This window comes from Schistosoma haematobium, chromosome 6, assembly GCF_000699445.3.
Source record: "Schistosoma haematobium chromosome 6, whole genome shotgun sequence".
NCBI lineage: Eukaryota > Metazoa > Platyhelminthes > Trematoda > Strigeidida > Schistosomatidae > Schistosoma > Schistosoma haematobium.
This window is the reverse complement of record NC_067201.1, coordinates 24097747-24123453: the sequence shown is the minus strand read 5'-3', so window position 1 is coordinate 24123453 and position 25707 is coordinate 24097747. Positions and strand designations below refer to the sequence as shown.

At 36.0% G+C, this 25707-nt stretch overlaps 2 protein-coding genes across 3 annotated transcripts in view; one reads left to right on the top strand and one right to left on the bottom strand.

Moving 5' to 3' along the window:
* The window catches only part of TOM1L2 (TOM1-like protein 2), a gene marked incomplete at its 5' end in the record, with an annotated part of 36979 nt that extends 27616 nt beyond the window's left edge, over nucleotides 1–9363 (bottom strand). The window contains 6 exons of the mRNA XM_051217201.1: nucleotides 2544–2816; nucleotides 6928–7039; nucleotides 8744–8878; nucleotides 8913–9144; nucleotides 9182–9266; nucleotides 9309–9363. Of these exons, the coding sequence (XP_051065850.1) occupies nucleotides 2544–2816; nucleotides 6928–7039; nucleotides 8744–8878; nucleotides 8913–9144; nucleotides 9182–9266; nucleotides 9309–9363 (892 nt within the window). The remainder of the gene's footprint in view (nucleotides 1–2543; nucleotides 2817–6927; nucleotides 7040–8743; nucleotides 8879–8912; nucleotides 9145–9181; nucleotides 9267–9308) is intronic.
* A 6077-nt stretch (nucleotides 9364–15440) lies between these two features.
* On the top strand, nucleotides 15441–23884 carry MS3_00008859 (uncharacterized protein; the record flags this gene model as incomplete). 2 transcript variants are annotated; one of them, XM_012941885.3, is made up of 8 exons in its annotated part: nucleotides 15441–15475; nucleotides 16349–16443; nucleotides 16482–16660; nucleotides 16700–16742; nucleotides 16785–16854; nucleotides 17390–17617; nucleotides 20575–20673; nucleotides 23282–23388. In XM_012941885.3, exons 2-8 carry the CDS (start codon nucleotides 16423–16425, stop codon nucleotides 23386–23388), a joined length of 747 nt encoding a protein of 248 aa, XP_012797339.2. In that variant the 5' UTR covers nucleotides 15441–15475; nucleotides 16349–16422. The 2 variants fall into 2 exon arrangements, with proteins under 2 accessions (XP_012797339.2, XP_051065849.1); XM_051217200.1 differs by having other exon boundaries at nucleotides 16349–16660; nucleotides 23282–23884.
* Between the last annotated feature and the right edge of the window lie 1823 nt (nucleotides 23885–25707).

Sequence of the window (25707 nt, the reverse complement as noted above, 5' to 3'; positions counted from 1 at the left end):
TTGATTAATATCTGATAAAAAGAGATATGTTTGCCTCTTTGAACCGATTCCTTAAAAACGCAATTTATTAGATTAGGAAGTTAAATTTCCAAATAATAATAATAACAATAGTCTGTCAAGAAGTTAATCATAATCAGCGTATATCAAGGTATGAACTTATGATAGTCATAGTTGTCATACTATATTAACAAAATGAAGTGAGATTTGTAGTGTCAGTTATTATGCCAAGCCCATATACCTTATTCAAGCTTTCGGACATCCCATTCTATTCATTTTACTTGAGCCATACATTGACCTTGTCAATTATTCGCTTATTAGCCTTGACTGTTTTCACATGAGCGTATATGTGTGTACATTTCATGTCCCATGACTCATTGTATGTCTGTAGCTTATTTTGTCTGACTGTAAATATGGAATGACACTTGACTAAAATGGAGTTGGCATCCCAGCCATCTTCCATACGTGTGATTTTTGCTTTGCTGTGCTTCATTCGCTTCATGTACGAAATATATGTATTCTCAAGTCAATTCTCGTTATTCGACTTATTTAATTCCGTTATTGGATAACGCGATTCAAGTCGACGATGACCTACGAGAAAAGACGATAACAAACATTCGTACGCTCTAAATGGAGACAGATCTCACGGGCTGCTAAATTGGTAAGCCCGCCGGCGACGAACGCAACGCAGCAAACTACGGGCCTCCAACAGATTGACTAAACAAACGGTATTATTCAAAATGAAGACCTATATGAGGAAATACTGAAACATCTAGAAGGATGATAAAGAGTGAATAAACCTGAATCATTACAATGACATTCAATGTTTCTAACTATTTAATACGATAATTATGCGAAACACAAACCAAATAGTCTGAACCTATTACAAGAGTTTAGTCTAATTGTTGATAATTTCATGAACCGATATCGGATTATGGTTTAACTGTCACATCCTTTTTATTACCCATTAGTATCATGATGGTTTGTAGTGTATAACTGACCCATTTATTTACAATATACAACTAATAATTCGATAGTAGTGTAAAGATGTTTTGTAAATAGGTTCGCATGTATATATGTTAAAATCCAACCGTCTTCTCTCCCCCTCCTCACCTCTATACACACATTTTATGTAACAATAAACTTATATCTTAACCCTTAAATCCAAAGTCATAATGATTAGCATCCGCATTCATGAAATCCACTTATATTTTGATCCAACAAGAAATTGTTCCTATTCATTTTACTCTTAATTTTCTAGTGTATCAACTTATTTGCATGGGTTTTTTTTAATGACTATGTTTAATCTGTTTTGATTGCCTTCTATATTTGATGGTTACCATATTGCTTCTTGAATTAGCTGAATAAAATAACATTCCTACATTGTTAGATGTATCTTTTTCATTTGACAACTAACTCGTATATTCATTTGAGGTTTAATTAATTGACATTTTCATAGCACATAGTTCGTACAAAATGTCAATCAGTCAGTAACAACGTAGAACTTCGTACATACGTACATCAGTTCGAGTTGCTATACCACATTAGCACACAGATGCAATTGTCTATTCAAATCCCATAGTGGTAGAGGTAGTAAGAGTATAAGCAGTAATCGGAAAGATTAAGGTTTGAAGATGTTATTCAAGGAGTATAATCCAGTGAAATAAATTTGAAAAGAGACAAAAGAAAGGAACATGAAGAATCGAGGAGATTAGAATTTGGGAGAGCACAGAGAGTGGATGCACCTGCGCCATTGCAAACGATTTTGAGCCATGTCATTTAAGGTCTCTAACCATCGGTTGCCATTGTCTCACGGATCCCAACCAAGTAGTCTACACCTACCAACATATCTCAGTCCACTTGTCAGTGATTATGAGCGATCAAATTGTTTAGTCGACACCTAACAAAATAACGTTTCTAGTTTGTCGGGGATATATTTCTTTTTTTAATAAGTAACTAATCACAAGTTCTTTGGTAAGTTATTTCCTCGAAGTATTTTAGATTTGATAGTCCATAGACTTTTGGTGGGACTACAAATTACAGACAAACTAAATGTGTTCAAGATATCACCTTTCAGATTTTAGAGCACAGTTCCGTCATCCATACAGTTAAATACCACTTATGTATTGTAGCTGATGTTAGTTTATGATGAAAACCTTAATTCTAAACCTAAACCTTAACTTTTAACTTCAATTCCCAATCCTCAGTGGTTAGAGTTTTTTAAGAACACTTTAGGATCCCTAAAAGCGTATTCATGACTTATAGTATCGCAATTCATCTTGAGTATTTCTGAAGACGGTGTAGCTTAGTTGTGTTATACGTTTGGGTGTTTTTATGTAACTCATATCTAAAGTGTTCATTATTAGAACTGTACACAACCCAAACATTGCCATCAATTCACCTGTGAGAATGTACAAGTGTCTAACGTCTCATCAAAAGGTATACCGAAATCAAACATCAGTTTGGAAGTTACAAGTTTAACTTGTAAAATACGAAAATAAACGTTGCCAATCAAAATTATTTCATAAAGAGCCTTAACAACTTACCTGAGTTAACAACCATTACAGTACAATCATTTGGTATAGTACTAATCTGTGATCTATTTTGAATTGTACCATTAAAATGCACATTCCGTGTTGAACGACTGTATGAGGATACAGAATTACCAGTAGGATGAACATTAGGTCTTGAACCAAGATTATGACAAGCTAATGATTGAATATTTGATTCATGTATACAATGGCAAACAGAGCATGGATGTAATACACTTGAACTTGATGGATTTACAGATAAATGATTACGTAAATGGATATCCGATTCTAAATATGTTTGAAAAAATAAATAATTCAAATTATGCACTTAGACAAGAGTAAATACAATGCAATAAAAAACAAATTAATACGATGCCATTGAATATCAACTCCGCATGGAGCCCCTCTTGAGCTACTGCAGGTCCCAAGCCCGGATAAAGAAGGAAGGTTGGGCATGGGGTTAGCGACCCCATCCCGTGGAAAACTAACTCGCTAAAAAAAGCTAACCATTGAATATCAACACTTTAAGATGTTATTCAATCATTTAAAAAGTTTCTTTATTTCACATTTTAATTTAAGGATGAATATAATTAAAAATAAAGTCACATATTAATCGCAATCTTTCGATGTTTACAGCTTAGTGTAATATAAGAGACAAAGAAGAAGAAGAAGAAGAAGAAGAAGAAGAGGAAGAAGAAGAAGAAGAAGAAGAGGAAGAAGAAGAAGAAGAAGAGGAGGAAGAAGAAGAAGAAGAAGAAGAAGAAGAAATCATCATTCATTGTCATTTTGTCTTATTTAACATAACTTCATTATTAACATATTGGTTCATTACTCATTCCCATCAAATAGCTGGATGTTACCGGGAATTGATATTACTATCGTAAATAATCCTTGCTGAAGGATCAAACATTACAAGAAACTTGAACTATATAGTGTTTAGTACAATATCAAGACCACACGGGTCATTCTTTCGGAAAGATCAATAAATTTATTCTTCTTGAGTCACATTTCGACGTAGTCATTTGTTCACTTATAACCTTGGCTATTTTTATATGAGCGCATATGTATGCATCGCTTACCCTATTCATCACATGTCTTTGGCTTATTTTTGTCTGACTATAAATAGTGATTAACACCTGATCGAATCGAGTTGGCACGTATACCTTCCCGCTTCTTATTCTTAATGCCTGTCTGGATAAACGAGTGTATGAAATATACGTATCCCAAATTCATTCCCGTATTTGACTTATTTTATTTCATTATTCTCTAACGAAAATTACGTCGATAATTATGAACGAGGGTAGCCGGGGTGTATATTTCGTTAACAGCACCATCAGACCAGCTGGAGTCAGATCATCGGACCACTAAAACCAGGGTTGTATATCTGCGATGTTTCCTCGTTTTACAAGTATAAGTAATGAGTGAGTCCGACATAACAAACAGCGACGACCAGACAAAACAATTGGAGAGGGAGATTTGAAAAAGGTCTATTTAACCTTTTGACTTATATGCTCTGCTCCTTCGTTCAATGTATATACAATTCTCCCTCCCTCATGAAATAATGTTGCATCTTCATGTGACTTTATTTAGCTGAACTGTCTCAGCACTACTCATACCTTCATTATATGTGTATATTGGGGTGAGTGGGCATAATCTTGACCTGTATGGGTAATATTATACATGGTGATTTTTGCACTATTCATAACGAAACATTTGAAGCAATTATTCAATTCACAATACTAATAAGCTCGTTTTGCATTTCGACCTTTCAGTAACAAGGCAGATGATTTATATTGGCTCACTTTGCCTTCAAAGCATTTGAACGGGAACATTTGCATGTGCTTCATACTCATAAGGATCAGTAAGCAGCCGCATTCTACATGCAACAGGACTGATTTTGAGTTATTAAAACAATGCTTACCTTTTTGTGTGTGGCATTCACTTCTTCCGAATAGACAAAGTAAGTATCATCAGATTCGTTGTATATTTGTAAATCACTATAACTAATAATTAAATTGGATGACTGCTCATCATACAATTTCCTAAAAACGTTGAGTGCTCTGTGTAAATACATCATATTTAATATTTTTGGCGAGATGAAATTCGCACGCTTTTCATCTTCATTTGACCTCAGCTTTCTAAGGTCACCGCCTTCTCTCCTCTGTGGTGTTGCTTACGAAATTGAGAAGACGAAAAGCAAATGTCCGGTGCTTTAATCGGGGTTGGTGGATGTGGAGGATCCACCTGGGGAAGCTGAAAAACCATCATTTCAAACCAATGGTACACATGGGCTCCAGGATTCTGAAGGAGCAAATGGAGTATGAACCAATCGTTTGTTACCGGCTACCATGGGACTGCATCTCCTTACGTCACTCCACTACCTTGTGGATTAGACCTTTAGGTCGGAGTGTGACCCCATAAGAAAACCACGTGGTTCAGTTTGTGCACCAGGGCAGTGTCCCAGCCCATACACAAATCAAGTGAGTTGTGTGGCGCATATCTATTTAGTGCCTCCTTGTACCAATATTTGTGTTCAAATAAATAAAATAAATAAATAAGCTTCCTGAGGTAAGCATGAACTTTTAAGCCAGTGTCTCGTTCAAGCACTTTTATCCTAAATAAATTTTCATTTCTACCATAGCAGGCATCGAGTCTTAACCCGAATTTCGAACTATCAGACTTAGAAACGACATCGCTTCTAGGCATTCTGGTTTCATGACTGCTTTGTAAGCACTTGCTATATCAAACGATTCATCATAGCATTGAATAGGGATTCTATGAGACATATATAGTGTGAGGGTACCCAACATCCTTTACAATGACATCTAAAATGTGACCAGAATGCGACTCATTTAAAACATGATTCTCATGAGGACTAGGAGTGAATGGATTGAGGATAAATAACATTTGATGTGGGACCATCAGAGCTACAATTAGATTTAGACCCATTGAAAACTTGCGTTTTATACTGACTAAGGTTTTCGTTAGTAACGAATGTATTGTGAGAACAAGAAACATTTGTTATGATATCACCAGAATTTGATTCATTTAGAATATTTTTCTCAAATTCATTAAGAACTACATTAAAACCAATGAAACATTAAGGTATTCAACATCTGATATGATATCATTAGAAATTTGACCAAAAATTGATTCATTTGAAACATTTGTCTCAAAATGATTATGAAGTTCACTCGATATGACTGGATAATCAGAATAAGAGGAATTTGATAAAAAAAACATTTAAACACTACCGAGAGTCAACATGATCAAAGAATGTTTTCACCTCTTCCTCAATAACTAAACTGTTCCCTATTGCAACAGGAAATGTGCCAGTTACCTCGTTAAATGTATCTATGGTTTTTGAGTGCGATTTCGGATTCAATTGTTTAAGCATGTGTTCATTCAATGCACCAATGAGCATTAAATGAGATTTAATGAACACATCTTCATTAAACTGAAGCATTGCTTTTACTGATGCTACTGAAATTGACATGTTCTTACACTAATAACCGTGTCGTTTTTTGTAACAGCTACTTGACAAAAAAGCAGAAGCATAACTGTAGAAATAGGATTTGGGTAAGTTGAACTGACAACTGAGTTACAAGTGGAACCAGACAGTTATACTGGGAACTGAAACTTGTTAACTGACCCCGTCAGCGATTGTTATGACTTTCTTTTTTTACAAATCCTCGTCGCTAATATGTTATGACTGAGTCTCCAACTGCTATATCTAATCTTCGCTAATTGCTGTCGGAATCGCTTTTTACTTATACTTGTAAGACAAAGAACTACTGCAATATCAACTACCTAACATCTGATATATTGGACTGGGATTCCGAACCACGTCTAGTAATGACCTAGTTGGGATGTATTCGATAGCGTTTGACCGATCCAAAAGACAAATATAACGCTAGTCACTAACCAGTGATCAAATATTGTAAATTAACACAAAAACGAATATACTTGTTTCATGAATTACTTTTAACAAAATAACCAACTCTGCATTTTTTCTACAAATTATGAACAACCAAGTTAACTTGCTTTCAGTGTAATTATACAAGGATTTAAGCTTTGATCCATGAGGTCAATCGGGTTTTGAGTGAGAAACCTTATCAATAATACTGAATAATTACTACGCTGTAATGCAAAAATTTTGAAAATGAGAAGTGCTTACTTGTCAGATGTTAAATTTACAGCTTTGACTTAAAAATCTCAAGAACGATCCTATAAAAAATGATCTCATAAAACTACCGAGAAGCTTTATCCTAAGTAAAAACCTATTGCCCAAAGCTATTTGTTTTACATTCCTCTTAAGCAGAAATCAAGTTATAAATAAAAACCTAAATCAATCCAATCACTGGTAAACACTTCATTGAACGAAATAAAACGACCTTACCTGTTCCAGAACTTTTAAGTACTAAAGATCTTCCAGTTAATTTATCATTTTCTTGTGAACAAGTTCGCGGAATAGTTACTCCAGTTTTAGATGTGACCAAATTATCACGTAGCTAAAATAGTTTTTAAGATAAAAAAGGATCAAATCATTATATTTCCAATCCCCTATCTACGGAAATGATCGCTTCATAGTAATATTTGTTTATACAACTATTAAATGTAAGATTACTTAATACACCTTTTAGAATGCGAATACTTTGATTAAGAAAGTGTAGAGGTTCGATAAGCACCACTCTCTTTCTATGTACAACTTCGCACTGCGAGACCTGAAACTATATCGGTTAAAATGTCTCCATATTATAGCGGTAAGATAGATGCTAGAAGTTACAATACTTGAGTGTTTGTTATAGAAACATCTATAATGAGATTGAAAATCCTGTACAACTTGTTCAATCTACATGCTTTAGTAAAACCAAAACAACCACGATATATAATAAATTCATATACTTTTGGCTTAATCTTTATGTAAATTCTATTTAAGTAAAATCATAACTGGACGAAACAAAGTAACAGTGATGTAATGATTATTACACATCTATATTCCTGTTGGAAAAGGTTTGCAATAGACCGATATGAAATGGTTCTGTTCTACGTAATAATATATGTTAGCGCTTCCAAATATAATGGGTATTAACTTGTTTTAAAAGGCATCTTCAAAATTTGATGGAGCGGAGACCATACGTTTAGTCATATCAAAGGTTTTAAATAAAAAGTTTCCGGAAACAAAAATAACCAACTTCAGTATAATTGTTGCTGAAAATTCTAATTCAATGCGATGATTTATAAACGTTTGACGCTAACCGCACTCTTCTTGAATTATAATAAATGCATCATAGTGTTTAGATAGTGCAGCGTATGTAATTATCATAATTGGCTCACATCTCATAAATGTTGTCTCAGTAACATATGTATGAAGCATTATTCACGACACTGGATCTGGACAAAAAACTAAGAAAATGAAAAGTTTAAAAATGAAGTCGTGAAGAGGAGATTGACCGTTAGACTAGCATACGTTGTTTCATTAGGATTTTGTGGAAATACTTAACGACTGTAACACTAGTCAAATGAGAAACCAAAAGATATGATTCAAGATGGAAGACAGTGTAGTGTCTGGTGCTATGTCAAGCCCACATAGCTTGTTCTAGCTTCCAGACAGGCCAATTTACTCGCCCTTCTTCAGTCACAATTTTGACCTTGTTAATTATTTGCCTATTAATCCTGACTGCTTTTATATGAGTGTGTGCGTGTATTCCTTACCCTATTCGTCACATGTCTGTAACTTATTTTGTCTGACTATAAATATCATTGAACGCTTGATTAAATTGAGTCGGCTCAATCGTCTTCTCCACTGCGCATCATTTCGCTTCGTTTTTCCGATCGTTTGTCTGGATCAATGGTTGTATGAAGTATATGTATTCGAAATCCATTGTTGAATTTGACTTGTTCAATTCCGTTATCCACTAACGCGAGTTAAGTTGATAATTATATGCGAGGATTGGCAACATGTATGTTTCAATGGCAATGATACACACGATCCAAATATAGTCAGATATCGGACCAATAAGACAGGAACTATTTTACAGTAGTTTTCACTATACTCACAAATTTGAATAACCTATTCCAAAGGAACGAAATCCAACTCACCACAATAAATGTACCTATGAAGACTAACTTTACGGGTTGTGTTACGTTGATAATTCATTTACGTTCAAGTAAAAAGGGTTACATAGAAATCAAAAAACAACACTCAAACTTACGCCTCTTGACGGTTTTGATGCATAACAGTCAACTGGTGCAACCGTTGGAAATTGCACTCCTTTTTGTAAAAGCGAAGCATATATTTTTTCCAGATCCCGTTTACCAGCGACATCCCAGTTACTTGATATCCAACACTAGGAAGATCGTCAACAATTTGAAAGCAATTACTTTAAGCATGTACAAAACCTTCGTTTGTAGCTGTTGTGGAGGGTCATTCTTAGGTGATAAAAGTTTTAGAAAAGCATGCAGAAACTCTTTGTTAGCAACCTGACTGTGAAATCTTTTTCCACAGTTCTTTACTAAAGTTTCAAGGAGTGTTAATGTGTACCATATTGAAACGTTGTCTTTGCCTGCAGAAGTGACTAGACGTTTCTTTATCGCTCTTATAGCCTCCTTAGGCCTATAAAATTAAAATTATGTCTTCTCTAAAGGCTCACCCATCATCCGTTTCATTTACTGTGTCGCATATTTCCAAAATCAGAGCCCAATCTTCTGACGGCTGACCACTATCAGTCGCTCTTTCTAAAATAACGTCTCATCCACATAGAAAAATTATTTATCTACCTGTCAGAGTCCCAATTGTTGTAGAAAACGGATGTGGCTGGAAAATATTTTGCATCTAACCTCAAGGCCAAATTACAAAAATGCGGACCATTCTCGACAGTTCATGAAACTTGAATTTAGTGAGTAAGAACGAAAGTGGAAAGTGAAAGGAATCCACTCCTTTATAGATCCGGATTATCTGAAACTGTTATAATTCTATTATAATAGTATTTGCACATGAAAAAATGTTATTATCACTTGATAAATTCAATTAGACTTTTTACATTTGCCAGTATCTTGATATTTGTCAAATTTTTTGTGTCAATTAAAGTCAAGGTCTAGACACCATTTTATATTCGACATATCCTACGTGATCTGAAAACAATTAGCTGCTTTCTTTTGCCTACACCTTGACGTTATAGGGCGATTCTTAATGTTTAGTAGAGTCCCGGATGGTGACACTAGGCTCTCATTCGTATAACTTCACTCCTGCCTAAAGATACTAATAATCATTTTCAGTAAAAAGTATATGAGATATCGTTTATTTCAGAATATGGATGAATGCATGTACGAACTATTATTATGAACAGCTTTCAGATCAGAATACTGTCTCTGAGTAGAACAATACGTATCTATATAGGGTCAGTGAGATGTCACTGAACCCCACCCAAGTTATCCGACGAAATGAACACATCTAAACTATAGGAGACATCATTAGACACTGAATCTTATTCCACATATCGTTCGGGTCACAGATGATAAGCGTGAATTTATCAGTCATCAACATGACCTGAAACATTCTACAGAGGAAACAAAATAAATTTCTCTAGTCTGTTTACTTTAACCTACATTATTCTAGTAGGCCAATTTCAGTTCTCTGTGATAACAGTATAGCTTGACTGTATTTAAAATATGTCAGACTGAGGAATCCTTGAGTGGTGTGATTCTGATGTGAAATGACGTGAGCTAAGCAATCCCATCATCCATAAGAACACATAGGTTAATTTCTATATATGGTTTTAGCCCATCTGCTAGACAGATGTCACTGATATCCCTACATCACCTAGATAGGAATATTGTTGAGAATGAACCTCGGTCCCGAAAGTGAGTACCGATGTGTTTTAACTTTTCGAAATTGTCTTCATGACATATCTAACAACTAAGTATCATCATCTTCAGTGTCGTTTACTTTACTTAGAGACATAAAATTCCATGGATATACAGAGCCTGTCTGAAATTTAGAAATGAGGTCTAAACGTATATTTAGAAACTGGTTTATGAATCGAAAAGTATGTGGTCAAAGCATGGCGCACCCAATCATTATATGCTACGAATAAGTGACTGATCATCTTCATCAATGGATCAGTTCAACAAAATTGGTGGAGTCAGCACCTATGTACAAGACTTAAAACACTTTATTTTAAGGATCTATTCACGACTATAAACATGTAAAACTCTTCTAGAGCTAGTTTGGAGCACTGAAAGCTAGAGGTATTTTGAAATCAATGATCAAACTTCCTGATATCTGTTGGCGTATCTCACTAATAACACAATTATACTGTGTTCGGAGAGAGTAATGTTCACCTCTTGCTTTTCTAGCAGGAATAAAGTTGCACGAAATGCTTCTTTGAATTACCGCCTACCAAGTTAGCAGGAATTTATATATACTTGATGCGACCCACTTCTACCAACAGAACGAAATTGGTGTAATGGAAACAATTAGAGAATATTCGCTATCATTCGCAATGTCAAACTGCAAACCGTGCAATTAACTTCTAGTACAGGTGGTGACGTAGCGCTCAATTAAGGTCTTTCGAAAGCAAGTTAACCTTTCCTTTTAGTCTCGTATGTACATAGGCTGGCAAATATCAATGTTATCATACACTCAAATACTCTATGATCAAATAATCTCAGATTCAAATTTCAGATTTGTGTAGTAAGGATAGAAGGCCTACGGCCTATGTTATTCCTTTTCTAGTATGCTTCTGTGAGTGTCCAGTCTTCTCTTGAAAGAGTCAATTGAAGGTGCGGACACCACTGCTTCAGACAGCAGGTTCCAAGTATTGATGACTCGGTGTGAAAACCTGTATGCCACGGGTATTTTGTTCGTTCTTGGCTTTTCTACTCGCCTGCTATGTCCTCTGAGGTGTCCCAATCTAATGGGAAGAAAGAGAGAGAATAATTTAGGTCCGAAATCATTTCTCCGTATTCTGTACATCGAAATTAGATCTCCCCTTAGTCTGCGATAGGACAGAGTAAAGAGGTCCAGTTTTTCAAGCCGCTCTTTGTGTGATAAAACCGGAGTTCCGGAATTGCACGGGTAGCTGCCCTCTGTACTTTTTCTAGTATGTCCGAGTCGCCTTTTAAATAGGGGCTTGCAGCCTGAACGCAGTTCTCCAGATTAGTTCTCACTAAGGATGTGTATACTGTGGTGAACATGGTAGTACCTAACTTAGTGAATGTTCTTTTTAAAGCCCAGAGGGTTCGAAACCCCTTGGCTGCGACCTTCCGGCAATGGGCCGTCGTCTTAAGATCATTACTCACTGTCACCCCTAGATCCTTATGAGACCGGACTACGGGTAATGACATATCCCCTATGTTGTACTTATTAACCTTTGAATCCCCCAAGTGCATGTAGACACACTTTTCCGCGTTGATAGGCATCAGCCACTCTTTAGACCATTTTATCATGATATTCAAGTCTGTCTGAGGAGCACATGCACCTTTGTATTCAGTTATTACTCGTTAGATTTTTACATCGTCAGCGTATAATAACATTGGGGACTGTACTATACTCTGAAGATCATTAACATACAGTATAAAAAGTAATGGACCTGGGACGGAACCTTGAGGTACCCCACTAAGTACTGGTCTCCAGATGGAGCACTTGGAGTTTATTCTTACTTTCTGTCTACGACCTACTAGGAAATCCTTAGTCCATTTTAAAAGAGGTCCAGTAATGCCAAGGTTTTCAACTTCAACAGCAGTCTCTTAGTTGGCACCTCATCAAAAGCCTTACTGAAGTCTATGTAGACAACATCCACTGAGTTTCCGTTGTCTAGCGCATTAATCCAGAGCTCCCTAGCTATAAGGAGGTTTGTTGTACAGGATATAATCTTTCTAAAACCATGTTGTACCATATTCAGCAACTTATTGGTTTCCATAAATGCCGTTATGGTCCGTTTGACTATTCTTTCCATTACTTTGACCACAACACTGTTGAGGCTTACAGGTCTGTAATTTGATGGAACTTGTCGTGGACCTGTTTTGTGTGTGGGAGTGACGATTGCGTCCGTCTAGTTCATAGGTAACACACCTTGGTTAAGTGACATATTGAATATCTCAGTCAGTGGGGCCGCGATATATTGTGCGATATGTCTCAAGATTTTGGGGCGTAAGTCATCTGGTCCTGTTGACTTTTCCGTTTTTAAGGTGCTTAGAGCCATAGGTTCATTGTCTCGATCGAAGTTCGCGGTGAGCAGGTGGTTTGTTAACTGTTTATTTTGATCTGATTCTTTCTCTAGAGGAGGTTCCTGCGTGAAAACTGCCCCAAAATAGCCAGCCATAGCCTCTGCTTTTTCCTGATCACCCTCTCTCATTTCAGATTTAACTCCCTTCTTTAATTCGGTTGGGAATCCAATTATGCATCCTTGTTCTGTAGTTTATGTTCTGGAATATTTTCTTGGGCTACTTGAGTGCAGATTATGCCATCTGCATTTCATATTCCTTTGAGCTTCTCGAATTTTTGCTATACACTCGTTTCTTATCGATCTGTAGCGTTCCATCGTACCTGCTGTGCCAAGGCGGATGGCAACATCCCAGCATTTCTTCTTTTGTCTTATTAAACGTTGAATATCCCAACCTATCCAGGGATGTCTGTGCTTCTTTTTCTTTGGGACAGTCCAGGGTATGTATGGTTGAGTCACCCGATTGTATAACTGCCTGAATAGAATCCATGCCTCTTGTACTGATGCCTTTGAGTCAATTTCCCAGTTCTCAGCCGATGCTGCGGAGTTAACTGCCTGCATATCTACCTTCCACATGTTAGGACGGGCCGGCGCAACTGTTTGACAGGCAATCTCAGCCATGAATTTGAACACGATGACTGCATGGTCACTTCTCCCCAGTGGTGGGAAAAAGCCATTTGACCAAAGTCATCACCGTGTGTGAAGACTGAATCTAAAAAAGAAGAGTTTCTTAAGTCGTATATTGTGGGATCTCTAATGTGTTGGAATAATGCTAATCCAATTGAGGTTTCTAACAGTTTGCAGTCGGACGACGATATCGATGACCCTACTTCTAAGTTAACCCAGTTTATATATGGTGCATTAAAGTCGCCTACTACAAGGCTTTTACCGTTGTTACACCAGGACTTAAGTTTACTTAGGAGAAAATCATTTGCTACACATTCTGGACTCCGATATACTACAACTACTTCAATATCTTGCCGTCGGTATTTCAACTTACATCTCACGAGTTCACATATCCCTGAAACATGTGCTACTGTCTCAGCTTATCTTATGGCTAGGGTGCTTCTCGTGTACAGGATAACTCCGCCTCCCCTACGGCTTAATCTATCAGCCCTATCGGTTGAAAAACCAGTCAACTGGATTTCACTATCTAATACTTCTGACGTTAACCAAGTTTCCGAGACAGCAATAACGTCCGGTTTTTCTTTATCCACCACTGACTTGAGCTCCACCATTTTATTTAGTAGGCCGCGAGCATTTGTGTAGCATACCTTTAGGTCTGTGGAGAGCTTCCCCTTGCCACCCAAAGTGGCATGGGGATCGTTTTGCTCCGAACTTTTATAGCCTGAAAACCCTTAGGAACGAGATTTCTTTCACCGTTTCGGTGACGCTCATTTATTTCCACTCCTGCAGCTCGTCTCTTAATATGATCGGCTAGGCTGAGGTCCTCACGGACTCATATTCCGGATCCAATCAGTTTACGTGAGTTACCTAGAATCAGGTTCCTTTCTTCAACCGTGTTGAATGTAACCTTAAAGAGGCGGCTTTTCCGAGGACTTTCAGAATCCACCTTTTGTCTTATTCTGTAAAGCTTACAAACACTAACTGCTGAAACTGGATCTGAGAGTAGTTTACTTATTAAGGACTTAAAATGACTGAGATCGTGTTCAAATCTAGGCTTTGGTCCCTTATCGGAAGATTCATTTAACTTATGAAAAATGACTGACCTCTCAGGGAGACCTGTCTTGACACGCAGTGGAGTTTTTGTTTCTGATACCGTCTCTTCCGATGACTTGCTAACCAGCTGTGTTTCGCTCACAGCTTTTTTCTTCTCCTTTCTTTTTCTCCGTACTGAAGTCCATTTATCATCACTCAGTACAGCCACCTCGAAACTATTTGGAACGGTGACAGTTTTATCCTAGTCTTCAATTTCCGCTACACGTGTATGATTACCAATGTCAATATCAATCGGCACTTCACTCCTCGTTAATGTTTCACTTTCCCGTCGATAACAGTCGGATGTTTAGCGGGTCCGATAGCAGCATGTACTACGCTGACACATTCTTCAGAGTCAGTGCTCGTGTTATCAGCGCAACCGCCATCATTTTTCTAACAGTACGAAACCAATAGGCCCACAGCCTTTTGAATTAGTAACTTTTTATTTGTACAGCAAAACATGCAAAGCCAATGCGAGTTAGGCCTTCAGTATCTTTTGTATGCCGTAGGACCTGGACGTGTACACATTGTATGGTACCACTTTTTACACTCATCTCATTGCGTTCCTTTCTCAACGGGAAACAAGCAGTTTGGTTTTCCACATTTATGGGTCTTACTAACCATTGTAATTTGATTAAAAAGACTTAAAACGCAATATGATCACAATGTGAACACGAGTGTCGGTCAATCAGCAAAAAAAGTACCAAAGGAAAACGTTTAGCAGAAGTTTCAAACCTTACCAAAGTACTTTTAGTTAAAGTAGGCCGAGAATGCTTTTTGGTGCAACAAGTACACAAAGCAAGGATAATCACAACAAGTACAAAAATCACTGCTCTTTTTAAGCTACCGCTCCACTTTCAGAAGGGAATTAAAGAAAATTATACGTTTTATAATCAATAATGTTTTCCTGTTACCTAAATGCAGATCTCTAAAGGTCAAATAATTTACTAAATCAATCTACCAGATTTTGGGATTTGAAGAGCTCAATCCAAACTCCTCAAGGTTGCGATGCTTGTTTGCTGGATTTTCGTTTCCTAGGCAGAGAACTTGATTAGTTAATTTCTTCTACTAGATTAATACACAACTTTGTTTTTAAAAAAACAAATGCACCAGACCTATTACTTTTCCACTACATTGATCGAGTCGTTTAACAACACAAGTTATTAAGGCTTTATAAAGTTGACTTTAAAATTTACGTAAATATTCTTTCTGGAAAAAAACTCGAATGCATAGATATGTAATTTACTATTTTTATATCTTTTAGGACCATCATAGTGTATCAAAAGATGTAAATTATGCTTCTCAATTCATAGCTGTTTTTAGCACAGTATTTTTCCAAATTCTCATAGCTTGATAGCAGTCCTTGTCTTTTACCAGTTGTGCTTATTTTATTACAGTTGATGCCACCACTTTTGCTTCTCTGATTCTTATAACTAGACATTCCACCTCAAGTAAGCACAACAAGTTGCCAACTTTTTGATGTTTCGTGCTAATTTGGACGAACTTTGTGAAAATTTCGCGATAAAAAAACCCAGACATATGTAGATTTAGAGAAAATAAAAATTGTTGTGATGGTCATCACTCAATTTTGTTAGAATTATTAGGCCCAGTGAGAATCCCTTTTTAACGCGTCTCGCATATCCGATTTATTGGGTCCCAAAATGAAAACCACGTGAAGGTTTGGTGTGTACGTCAAAAGTCTTAGGTTCTGAAGACATTAAGAAGTGCCATTCTCTTAAAAACGACATATCTATCGGGGGACATGTTTTATTCATTGTTATCACTAAGACAAAAAGCTCTCATTCTATGTACCTAATTAAATAAATAGTTGTCTTAATCCGTTTTTATATTTAAAATATTTTTCCTCGTTTTTAGCCTTACTTTCATTAAAATCCTAGTTGTAGTGACAGTACTTGCTCTCGGTGCCCACTTAATTATATTTGTTTCATATGCCTCATCATTATATTAAGGTTAGTTGTTTTGTTAACCCTTTAATTTATGGTTAAAGGTTAAATCATCTTCGTGTGTTAATGATGAAAATGGAAATGAAAATTTAAAGTTAAAGGAACTTCAGTCATCAATATATAACATTGAAGTAGATGATGTACTATCCAAATTTTCAAAACACATAATATTACTTCCACAATCGGATCATGTACGTGTCTTGCAAACAGTTATAAGGAATAAGTATGTTCTCTAACTAATAATTTTGATATACTTTTGTAGAGATACTCCAAGGAACGAATTCTTATTCAATGCAGATTGTCTAGTATGTTTGTTCACCACTTTTAATGTTTCCTATTACTTTCAGATACGTTTAGTAGTTGAAGAAGGCTTAAATCAACTTCCCTATGAAAACGTGTGCGTCACGACCCCCACAGGTAAATTTGTTCATCATGCGTACACGTCTGTTTTTATATTGAACTATCAGTTCAGTGGTATCATCTCGGACTATGAATCTGAATAATACCTGTTCGAATCTCGTACGGAGTGCACTGAAAAATTTTGATACTCCTTGCTGAAGAGCGCTAAATAGCACTAAACCTAGGTTCAACGACCTACAATCACTTCTTATATAGACACTTTATGTATGCTTGTGATATAACTATTAACGAAACTAATTACTATCAATTTAATGGTAATCAACTTGCACTGGACCGCTCTTTAACAGAAGTAAGCGTATTATTCTAAGTTAGCATAGTTTATAACTGCTTTCAATCAGGTAGGTCTAAGCAGTTATATCATATGATCTTACACAAAAAGGGTATATGTCTCAAGGCCCAGATATATAAACCTCTGCTCATCAAGTTAGGTTACGTCGTTATTGTGAATCGAAAAGTTTGACGAAGATTTGAGCTTCTCACGTCACTTAATACTGTCTAATACTATCGTTTGTTTGTCTTTTCATTTACACAGGACATTCATATCAAGGTATAAGTTTTCTTCGTGGAAATTGTGGAGTATCTGTTATGCGATCTGGTGAAGCAATGGAACGTGGCCTAAGAGATTGTTGTAGATCTATGCGTATTGGAAAGATATTGATACAAAAAGCCAAAGAAAACGATGTTGATGCTAAAGTATATTATGCTAAATTTCCACCGAATATTGAAAATAGAAAGGTTTTATTAATGTATCCTATTTTAGGTATGTTTTTCCCCATTTATTCACATTTCTCACGATTTATTTTAATAATAATCAGAAAACTATTCAAAGTCACACTGTACGGGAAAATTGCTCAGTTGTTTTATCCCAAGATCTTTCGACAATACTTGATTTATAATGTAAGATTGTGAACCTCCAAATTTTTGATCTCAACATTTATGGCTTCCAATACTTCTCATATTCTATCATTGTGTTCCCATTACCTAACCATAGAAGTTGATACTTTGTACTTTAATTTTAAAGAATGGTTTAGTTGTTATAGCGCTTAACCTAAAATGACTGATTTATATATATATATGGCTCTCCTCATTTATTTTGATCTGGATACCCTGTCAGTGTATTGATATTCCGTAAGCAAAAACAAAATCCGAAATCCAGCACATAAATCTATGTAGAGGTGTGTTTTGCTGGTTAAAACATTCTGCTCTTAAGCGAAATCTTAACACTAAGTTACACTTCATACTTCTTAAAGAAGTAAGCTATCAGAATATCTATTTTACAAGTGATCAATACCTTGTTGTATCGATAAACAAAATTTATTTTCTGAAGAAGTGACTTACACTAAGTCACAAAACGTCAAAAATCCCATTTTCTACTCATTGGGGTATTTCAAATATATTATTTTTATTTATAAAAATTAAATTGGTTGTTGTCCACAGTTGTATTAGCTTCATAGTTAAACGATTCAACTTAAAGAATACAATTTACTTTCGAAATCTTCCTTAACCTATAAATATTCTTCATCATTGTCCAGAAAAAAATGAAATCCAATGGTCGAATAAGATCACAGGATAAAGAGATATTTCCTCCACTGCGAAACATTTGGTTGATATCAAGTCATCATTTGTAGTGTTATACAAAAGCCCTCAAAGGCGTATACTATGGTTTATTGAAGCCTTGGTTATACGGAAACTGAAACCCCCTTTATGTGTTTTAAAACTATTTGTTCTCAGCTTTAACTTACCCTGGTAATACTTATTTATTATCCAGAGTGGTTTTTTATACTTTATTTATTGTCCCAAGACAACTTTTACTTAACAAGTTAATCAGCGTCAACACTGACAGCTGGATAACCAACTGGCTATGTTCTTACCTCTCTGGAAGAGAACAGTACATTGTGTTTGGAGGAAAGTGTTCAACGTCTCTACTGTCTTATGAAAGTATGCCACAAGGAGCTGTTCTTTCACCACTTATTTTCTCTTTTTTCTTCATGATCTGCCATCTTCCACAAAAAGCACTTGTGAAATATGCGAACGATCTCACTGTATGTATGCCGATTTCTACCTCTTTACATCCCGTAGAAATGAATGAGTTTTTGTCTTGTATTGATTGTTGGTCTGTTGTTAATGGTCTTATACTTAATCCATCTAAATGTCAAGCTGTTAGCTTTAGATTGAGACATGAACAGTACCTAAGCACCATGTTGAGATCCCAAAATGCTTGTGCCATTGGAAACTCTTTGATAAACATATTGTCGAAGATCAATTATCTTGGTACTACCTTTTCCTCTGATCTCTTTTGGTCTTCTCATATTTTACTGTTTTCGAAGTTTTCTATCTGACTTACTACATAAAGAGGCTGAATGCTTTCGGGATTACTCGGTATTTACTCCTACAGTTTGTCAATTCTTTCATGTTACCTATTATTCCTTTCCGGGTTTTTGAGGAAAGACTGCTGTATTGCGGAGAGTGCTGAAGGCAGTTAGCAGAGTGTGTGGTGAATCTTTTGAGGTCATTATTAATATGGTTGTGGATAGACATCTGAAGTCTTGCAAACTCCTGGCAGGTATTATCTCATCAGATACTAATCATCCCCTTCATTCATATATTCCTCCTTGTATATCTTCTGGTAGAACGAGACGTCAATACATTAAAATCCATGCACTCAAGCGAAGGTATAAAAGTTCTATAATACCTTACCTAGCAAATATACTCTGTAACGAATAGGTTGTTAAAGTTCACATAGTCAATAACCTGTATTCTTAAACATGTCTCTAGTTGAAAAAAAAAGGTACAGAATCAGATCTTTTTTCACCTTTCTCTTTTCTTTTTTGTGTAAAAGAAACATGTTGAAATACCGCGTGCTGAGAATTTTATATTGTACCAGAATATAATATTGAACAGAGCTAATAATAATAATAATAATTTTTCTTTGTTACGGCTTACCTTTAATCTGATAATTACCATGTGCTCACTAGCGACTAGCTTCGTGAAGGAATTCTCGGAGTTCTAATGAGAAGCCGTGACCAATGGAGCTAATCCATGTCAGGTAGAGGCAGATATCTACCTCAGTACAATGGAAGATGGTCGCGCGATTTCGTGGATTGGTTGATGTTAGACACTGGCACCATTGGATGCCGGCTCAGTGGTCCAGTAGTTTTGGCGTTCGCGCTCGAGACCGAAGGCCCTGTGTTCGAATCCGGCGAGCGGGATCATGGATGTGCACTGCTGAGGAGTCCGTTTAGTGCTTCCAGGTTTTCAGTGGTGGTCTAACATCAATCGATTCATGATCTCAATCAGAAAATTTAATCTACCTAGTTGACCTTTTGTTTTTTATATATAAATGTTTTTAACAAGTATATTATGTGTGGTCGAATTGTTTGAAATGTATTGCACAAATATATCAAATGATTTTGATAACTTTCGTCTTCTCATCGCACTATTGAAATTTAGTTAGTAGTCACCTACAGCGTAGGATCAGACACCTGTATGCATCGGTCCAAGTTGCCATACCTCATTAGCACAACAAGATGAACACTGAATTCATAGAAGAAATTACTTCAATGGTAGTAATATATGAAAGAACGATTGCATATAACGATATAATACAGAAAGAAAGGGATTAATTGTTTTAGATATTCCAAATAATGTTAAAACCTTGGATACAACTGAGTTTGTTTTTCTTCTATTCTCCTATTCTATTTTATGGTAATCGTTTAGGTACTGGAATAACTGTTTTGAAAGCTCTGGATGTTTTAAGAACTTATAATGTTCCTATAGAAAATGTAATATTGCTTACTTTATTTGTATCACCACAAAGTAAGTTGTAATATAAAAAAAGTTGTTCTTTTCTTTTATTTAACGATAGATTCTTTGTTCCCTGAACGATTCTATATTTCTTTAATGTAAAGTCGTTTTGACATGATTTGTTTATTCAATTATGAATTCATCTTGAATCTATTCTCCTCAAACCTGATCTACCTCTCAGATTAATTCTTGATATGTGGAGATCCTCTTACCATTCTATAGCAAAGTGGCTGGCAAATATAGAATTCGTTAGAAAACGTATTAATATGATGAACTCTCCTATTAGCCACAGGTTTCGAACTGCTTTTCATATACTTCGGTTTCATTAAGACAGATGGTATTACTTAGCTTACTTAAAAAATACAACTCAAAGCTAAGTAAGTAATCTAGTACTTTGTAAATGAGTTATAGTATACTTAATAGTGTATTGCTCATATTAGTTATTTACACCGAGATTTCGAAGACTTCTAATGAAAGTTTGTAGTATTGACTAGGATACTTTTGGAATGAAAACAAACCCATTCATTAACAAAATCAGGTATAACACAAAGTTTATGAACTATGAAAACGTATATTAAAGCAAGATTCCGTTCGTTCATTGTCACTAGTATTGACTGTTAGTATTTATCTACTATATATACTATGTGCCCCCAAATGCCCTGGTACGGCCGAGAGTGGGGAGAGTCCGCTCTACCTCTCCAAATGCTCTCACATGGCCACGTGTATATAGCCTCTGCCAGGGAAGTCCTACTCACTGCCTTCTCGTGGCGGTGGTGTTGTTTACGAAAATGAGAGGACGAAAAGAGAATGTCCGGCGCTTTAACCGGATTCCAAACCAATGATCCACATGGGCTCCAGTATCCTGAAGGAATAAATGGCGTATGGACCAATTGTTGGTCACCGGCTTCCATGGGACTGCATCTCCCTACGATGCTCCGCTGCCTTGTGGGTTAAACCATTAGGTCAAAGGCTCGGGATGTGGCTTCCTAAGAAGACCACGCGGTTCGGTTTGGGCACCCGGGCAGTATCACAGCCCATATGTATTTTGTGCCTCCTTGTACCAATATCTATGTGTTAAAATAATAATAATAATAGTAATAATAATAATAATAATAATATGGACATAAAAATATGTTTATTTTACCAAAGACAGTGCATTGTAAAATGTACTTAAAGTTCGGTTCATATTCAGTCCTAATGATGATGTAAGGGGCTGTAATGAAAAATAGTTTACTTTAAAGATTTTGTTATATTCTTATGCCCTGTTAATTATCACGTGCCAAAATTGCTAATTGGAACACCAACTTTTATGACATTGGCATTATGCCAAATCAATGACGCATTGACCAGTACGAGAAGCCTAGAGTCATATCACATCATGCAAACTTAGATACAATCTGTACCTGACGCATTTGTTTCTCGTAATTATACTTATATATCATGTCACATTCATTTTGTAAATGCATAGAAGTTATTCTTAAACCTTGTAAACAATTTTTTTTAATCAAACATAGACCATTGTTCACTATGATTTGAATTTTGCATAAAATTCCCTAGCTGTTCTCTTGAATCGGATTGCTTGCTTGAAGATCGTAGCGGCGATATAATTTTACCATTTAAATATCTGATATAATGAGACAATAAGGAATTATTTTCTTACCCCACATTATACTACTACTACTACTACTACTACTACTACTATGAGATGATAATACGATCAATGGCCAAGATCTATGCTAACACTAGACTAGACACTTAATCATTACATTGTACACAGATTAGATCACATTATAACAGATACATTATTCACAACTAAATATGAAGAACTAAAATAAAGTATTGTTTGGGTTTTTTTTAAACAATTTCAATCAGTCTACACTCAATGTGTTCAGAGTAGAACTACAGAAAATGAAATCACATATCGAATACTTAATAAGATGTGTATCTGTCTGCCGACGTTTCACTAACCAATCATATTCCACTTCTACTAGCACACTTATTCATTTATTTAAACACACAAAAAAAAACATTAGTACGAGGTACCAAATAAATATTCGCCACATGAATCATCCGATTTGTGTGAGGGCTATGATACTGCTCGGCTGTCCAAACCGAAGCAGGTGGTTTTCCTATGGGGTCACATCCAGAGCCTTTGACCCAAAGGTCTGATCCACAAGGCAATGGAACAACGTCAGAACGTGAAGTCACATGGTAGCTAGTGACCAACGATTGGTTCATAAGCCATCTGTTCCCTCAGGATCCTGAATCCCATGTGCACCATTGGTTTGGAATCAATGTTTTCCAACTCCCCTAAATGGACTCTTCGTGTCTACCAATTCGATTAAAGCGCCGGACATTTGCTTTTGATGCTCTCAATGTCGTAAACAACAGCCGTGGTGCGAGAAGGCATTGAGTAGGACTTCCTTGTCAGTGATTTTATGCACGTGTCCATATGAGAGTATTTCGAGAGTGAGAGCTAACTCTCCCCACTCTCGACCGTACCAAGGTATTTAGAAGCACATTAATAATCTCTATTCACTTATATACATTATTCTTGTTTAAAGTTTTCAGTTATCATTTATGTCAACGAGTTCATTTATTCATTATTATTGTTTCATAGGTCTTATCAATGTTCTAACACGTAATCCAGCATTAAGAATTGTTACATCAGAAATTCATCCAGTTGTACCAAGTCATTTTGGTCAACGTTATTTTGGTACATTTTAATCTAAATTATGTTATATTGTATTTTTCTTTCCCTTTTCTTTCTCTTCTTTTCTTTCATTGCATTACTGTCCAATCCTTTTATCATATCAGGTTATATAACAACATGATATGCTTTACTTCAATCTAAACACCCCCCCCCCAGAGTAATATCACAACTAAAACACATAAATCAAATCACTTATGTAACATATATTGTATTCTGTGCCATCCACCCACACACACACACACACCTCCCCCTTCTTTGTATCAATATGGATATATATTCAATGTCATATTGATTATTGAATAGTTCTCTTCTTTATTATTCTTTATTTGGTATTATTTCTATTTCACAATGAGATCTTTTCTTTGTATACAATGCATGTAATGCCCTAAATATTATTATCTCTTAGTTATCATATTGAAACAACAAGGTAAATGAACAAAAAAAGAGAGTATATTTTGAAATTTATAGGAAATTGTAAGTTTTAAAGAAATAAAAACAATCTCTATAAAACCCCACTTTCTGATAATGACCGTCATGTGCTCAAGATAGATTTCCTGGAGTTTCGGTTAGAAGCCGTGACCAATGTAAACAATGGTGGAAGGTGGAGCATTATCATTGGTTGAAGTTAGACATCAACACTATTGAATGCCGGCTGACTCACTGGTCTAGAGGTTAAGCGTTCGCACGCTTGACTAAAAGTCTTTGGTTGGAATTTCACGAGCAGGATCGTGAATGCACACTGCTGAGGAGTCTCACAACAGGATGAAACGGCCGTTCAGTGATTTCAGGTTTTTCATAGTGGTCTAGCTCTAATCGACTCACGAATTGAACTACTAGAAAACAATCATTACAAACAGAACTGTTAACCAATGTCTTCATGACAATTAATCTAGGGTAGAACCATGTATCTGAAGTCTAATTATACATTTAAATGTTGGAGATGATCATAGATTGTTCGTATTTGATCATAAATACTATTGAAACATTGCTTGTTTATGATTGAACCATTCACATAAAGTAGTCTTAAAGTAGAAATACTATCATTTGATCACGAGATTTCAACCTTCATTCATTGAATTAATTGTAGCATGCATCACATATAGTTATTAACTTCCCACTATGATGTACTTTGTTAGCCAGTATAGGATTAATAGTCGATGTAAAGTGGCTAAATATTATACTGAACAATGTTTGTAAGTGATAAACTTCTGGATGTAAACCTAGAAGTATTCATTAGATTATTCTCAATCTACAATTTAGTATTACCCCATACTTTCCAGTTATATCCTTGTGGCTAACTTAGAATCTGTTTCCTTTTCCATGTCTTTTATTGTGGCAAACTGAATATACGTATATTGATAGTGTGGTTCTTCAATTTCAGAGAAAAAAACTCCAAATCATTCACCTGAGCTACAAATCTCCATGTATAGATCGTTCTAGACTGTGTATTGCTTATAAGTAATCTGATGGAATCATCAGTCATTTCTCTCTGAATTACTAAATGGTTTTACCTTCTTGATCAAGAAACCTTTCTGTCAGTGAGTAGTACTTCTATGCTATAGAATGAGTATGTTTTGTAGTTCAATCCACAGAGTTGTACTTGGCTTCAATTTTAATCTTCAGAATGATGATTTTCTCGTGAAGTGAACTGTTTTGGGTTAGGATTGTTATATTTAAGAGTTTTAGGGTTAGAAGTTAGGCTTTAAAAGTTGTAGGATTTTACTTCCATACAAAACTATGATATCTAGTCTAAATAGTTGATATCTTCGATTGATCAATTCCTAGGTCATCCTTTAAATCGCTTAAGGTCTTCCGTATAGTATTGATTCATTTAGATTTTCCATCATATGCTGGTAACATCTCGATTATATGATTCATCAAACATGTAGGAATTACGACTATTGTCTACTTTCAAAGACCAGGTTTCACAGCCATGAAGTGAGAGGGAGTGAATGGCTGCCCAGTATCGTCTTTCCTTGGTTGAGTCTTGTATCAACTTTGACTGTTGTCTATCCAATTACATTTATACATTTAACAACACTGTTATATGGCCCCCATATGCCCTGGTACGGCTGAGAATGGAGAGAGTCAACTCTCCTCGAAATGTTCTCACATACAACCCCTGCCAGAAGAATCCTACTCACTGCGTTCTTGCATCACGGGTATTGTTTACAACATGGACGAAAAGCGAATGGCCGACGCTTTAACCAGGTTGGTGGACACAGAGTACATCTAGGAGAGTTGGAAAACCCTCATTCCAAACCAATGGTGCACATGGACTTTAGGATCTTGGAGGAGCAGATGCCTTATGAACCAATCGTTGGTCACTGGCT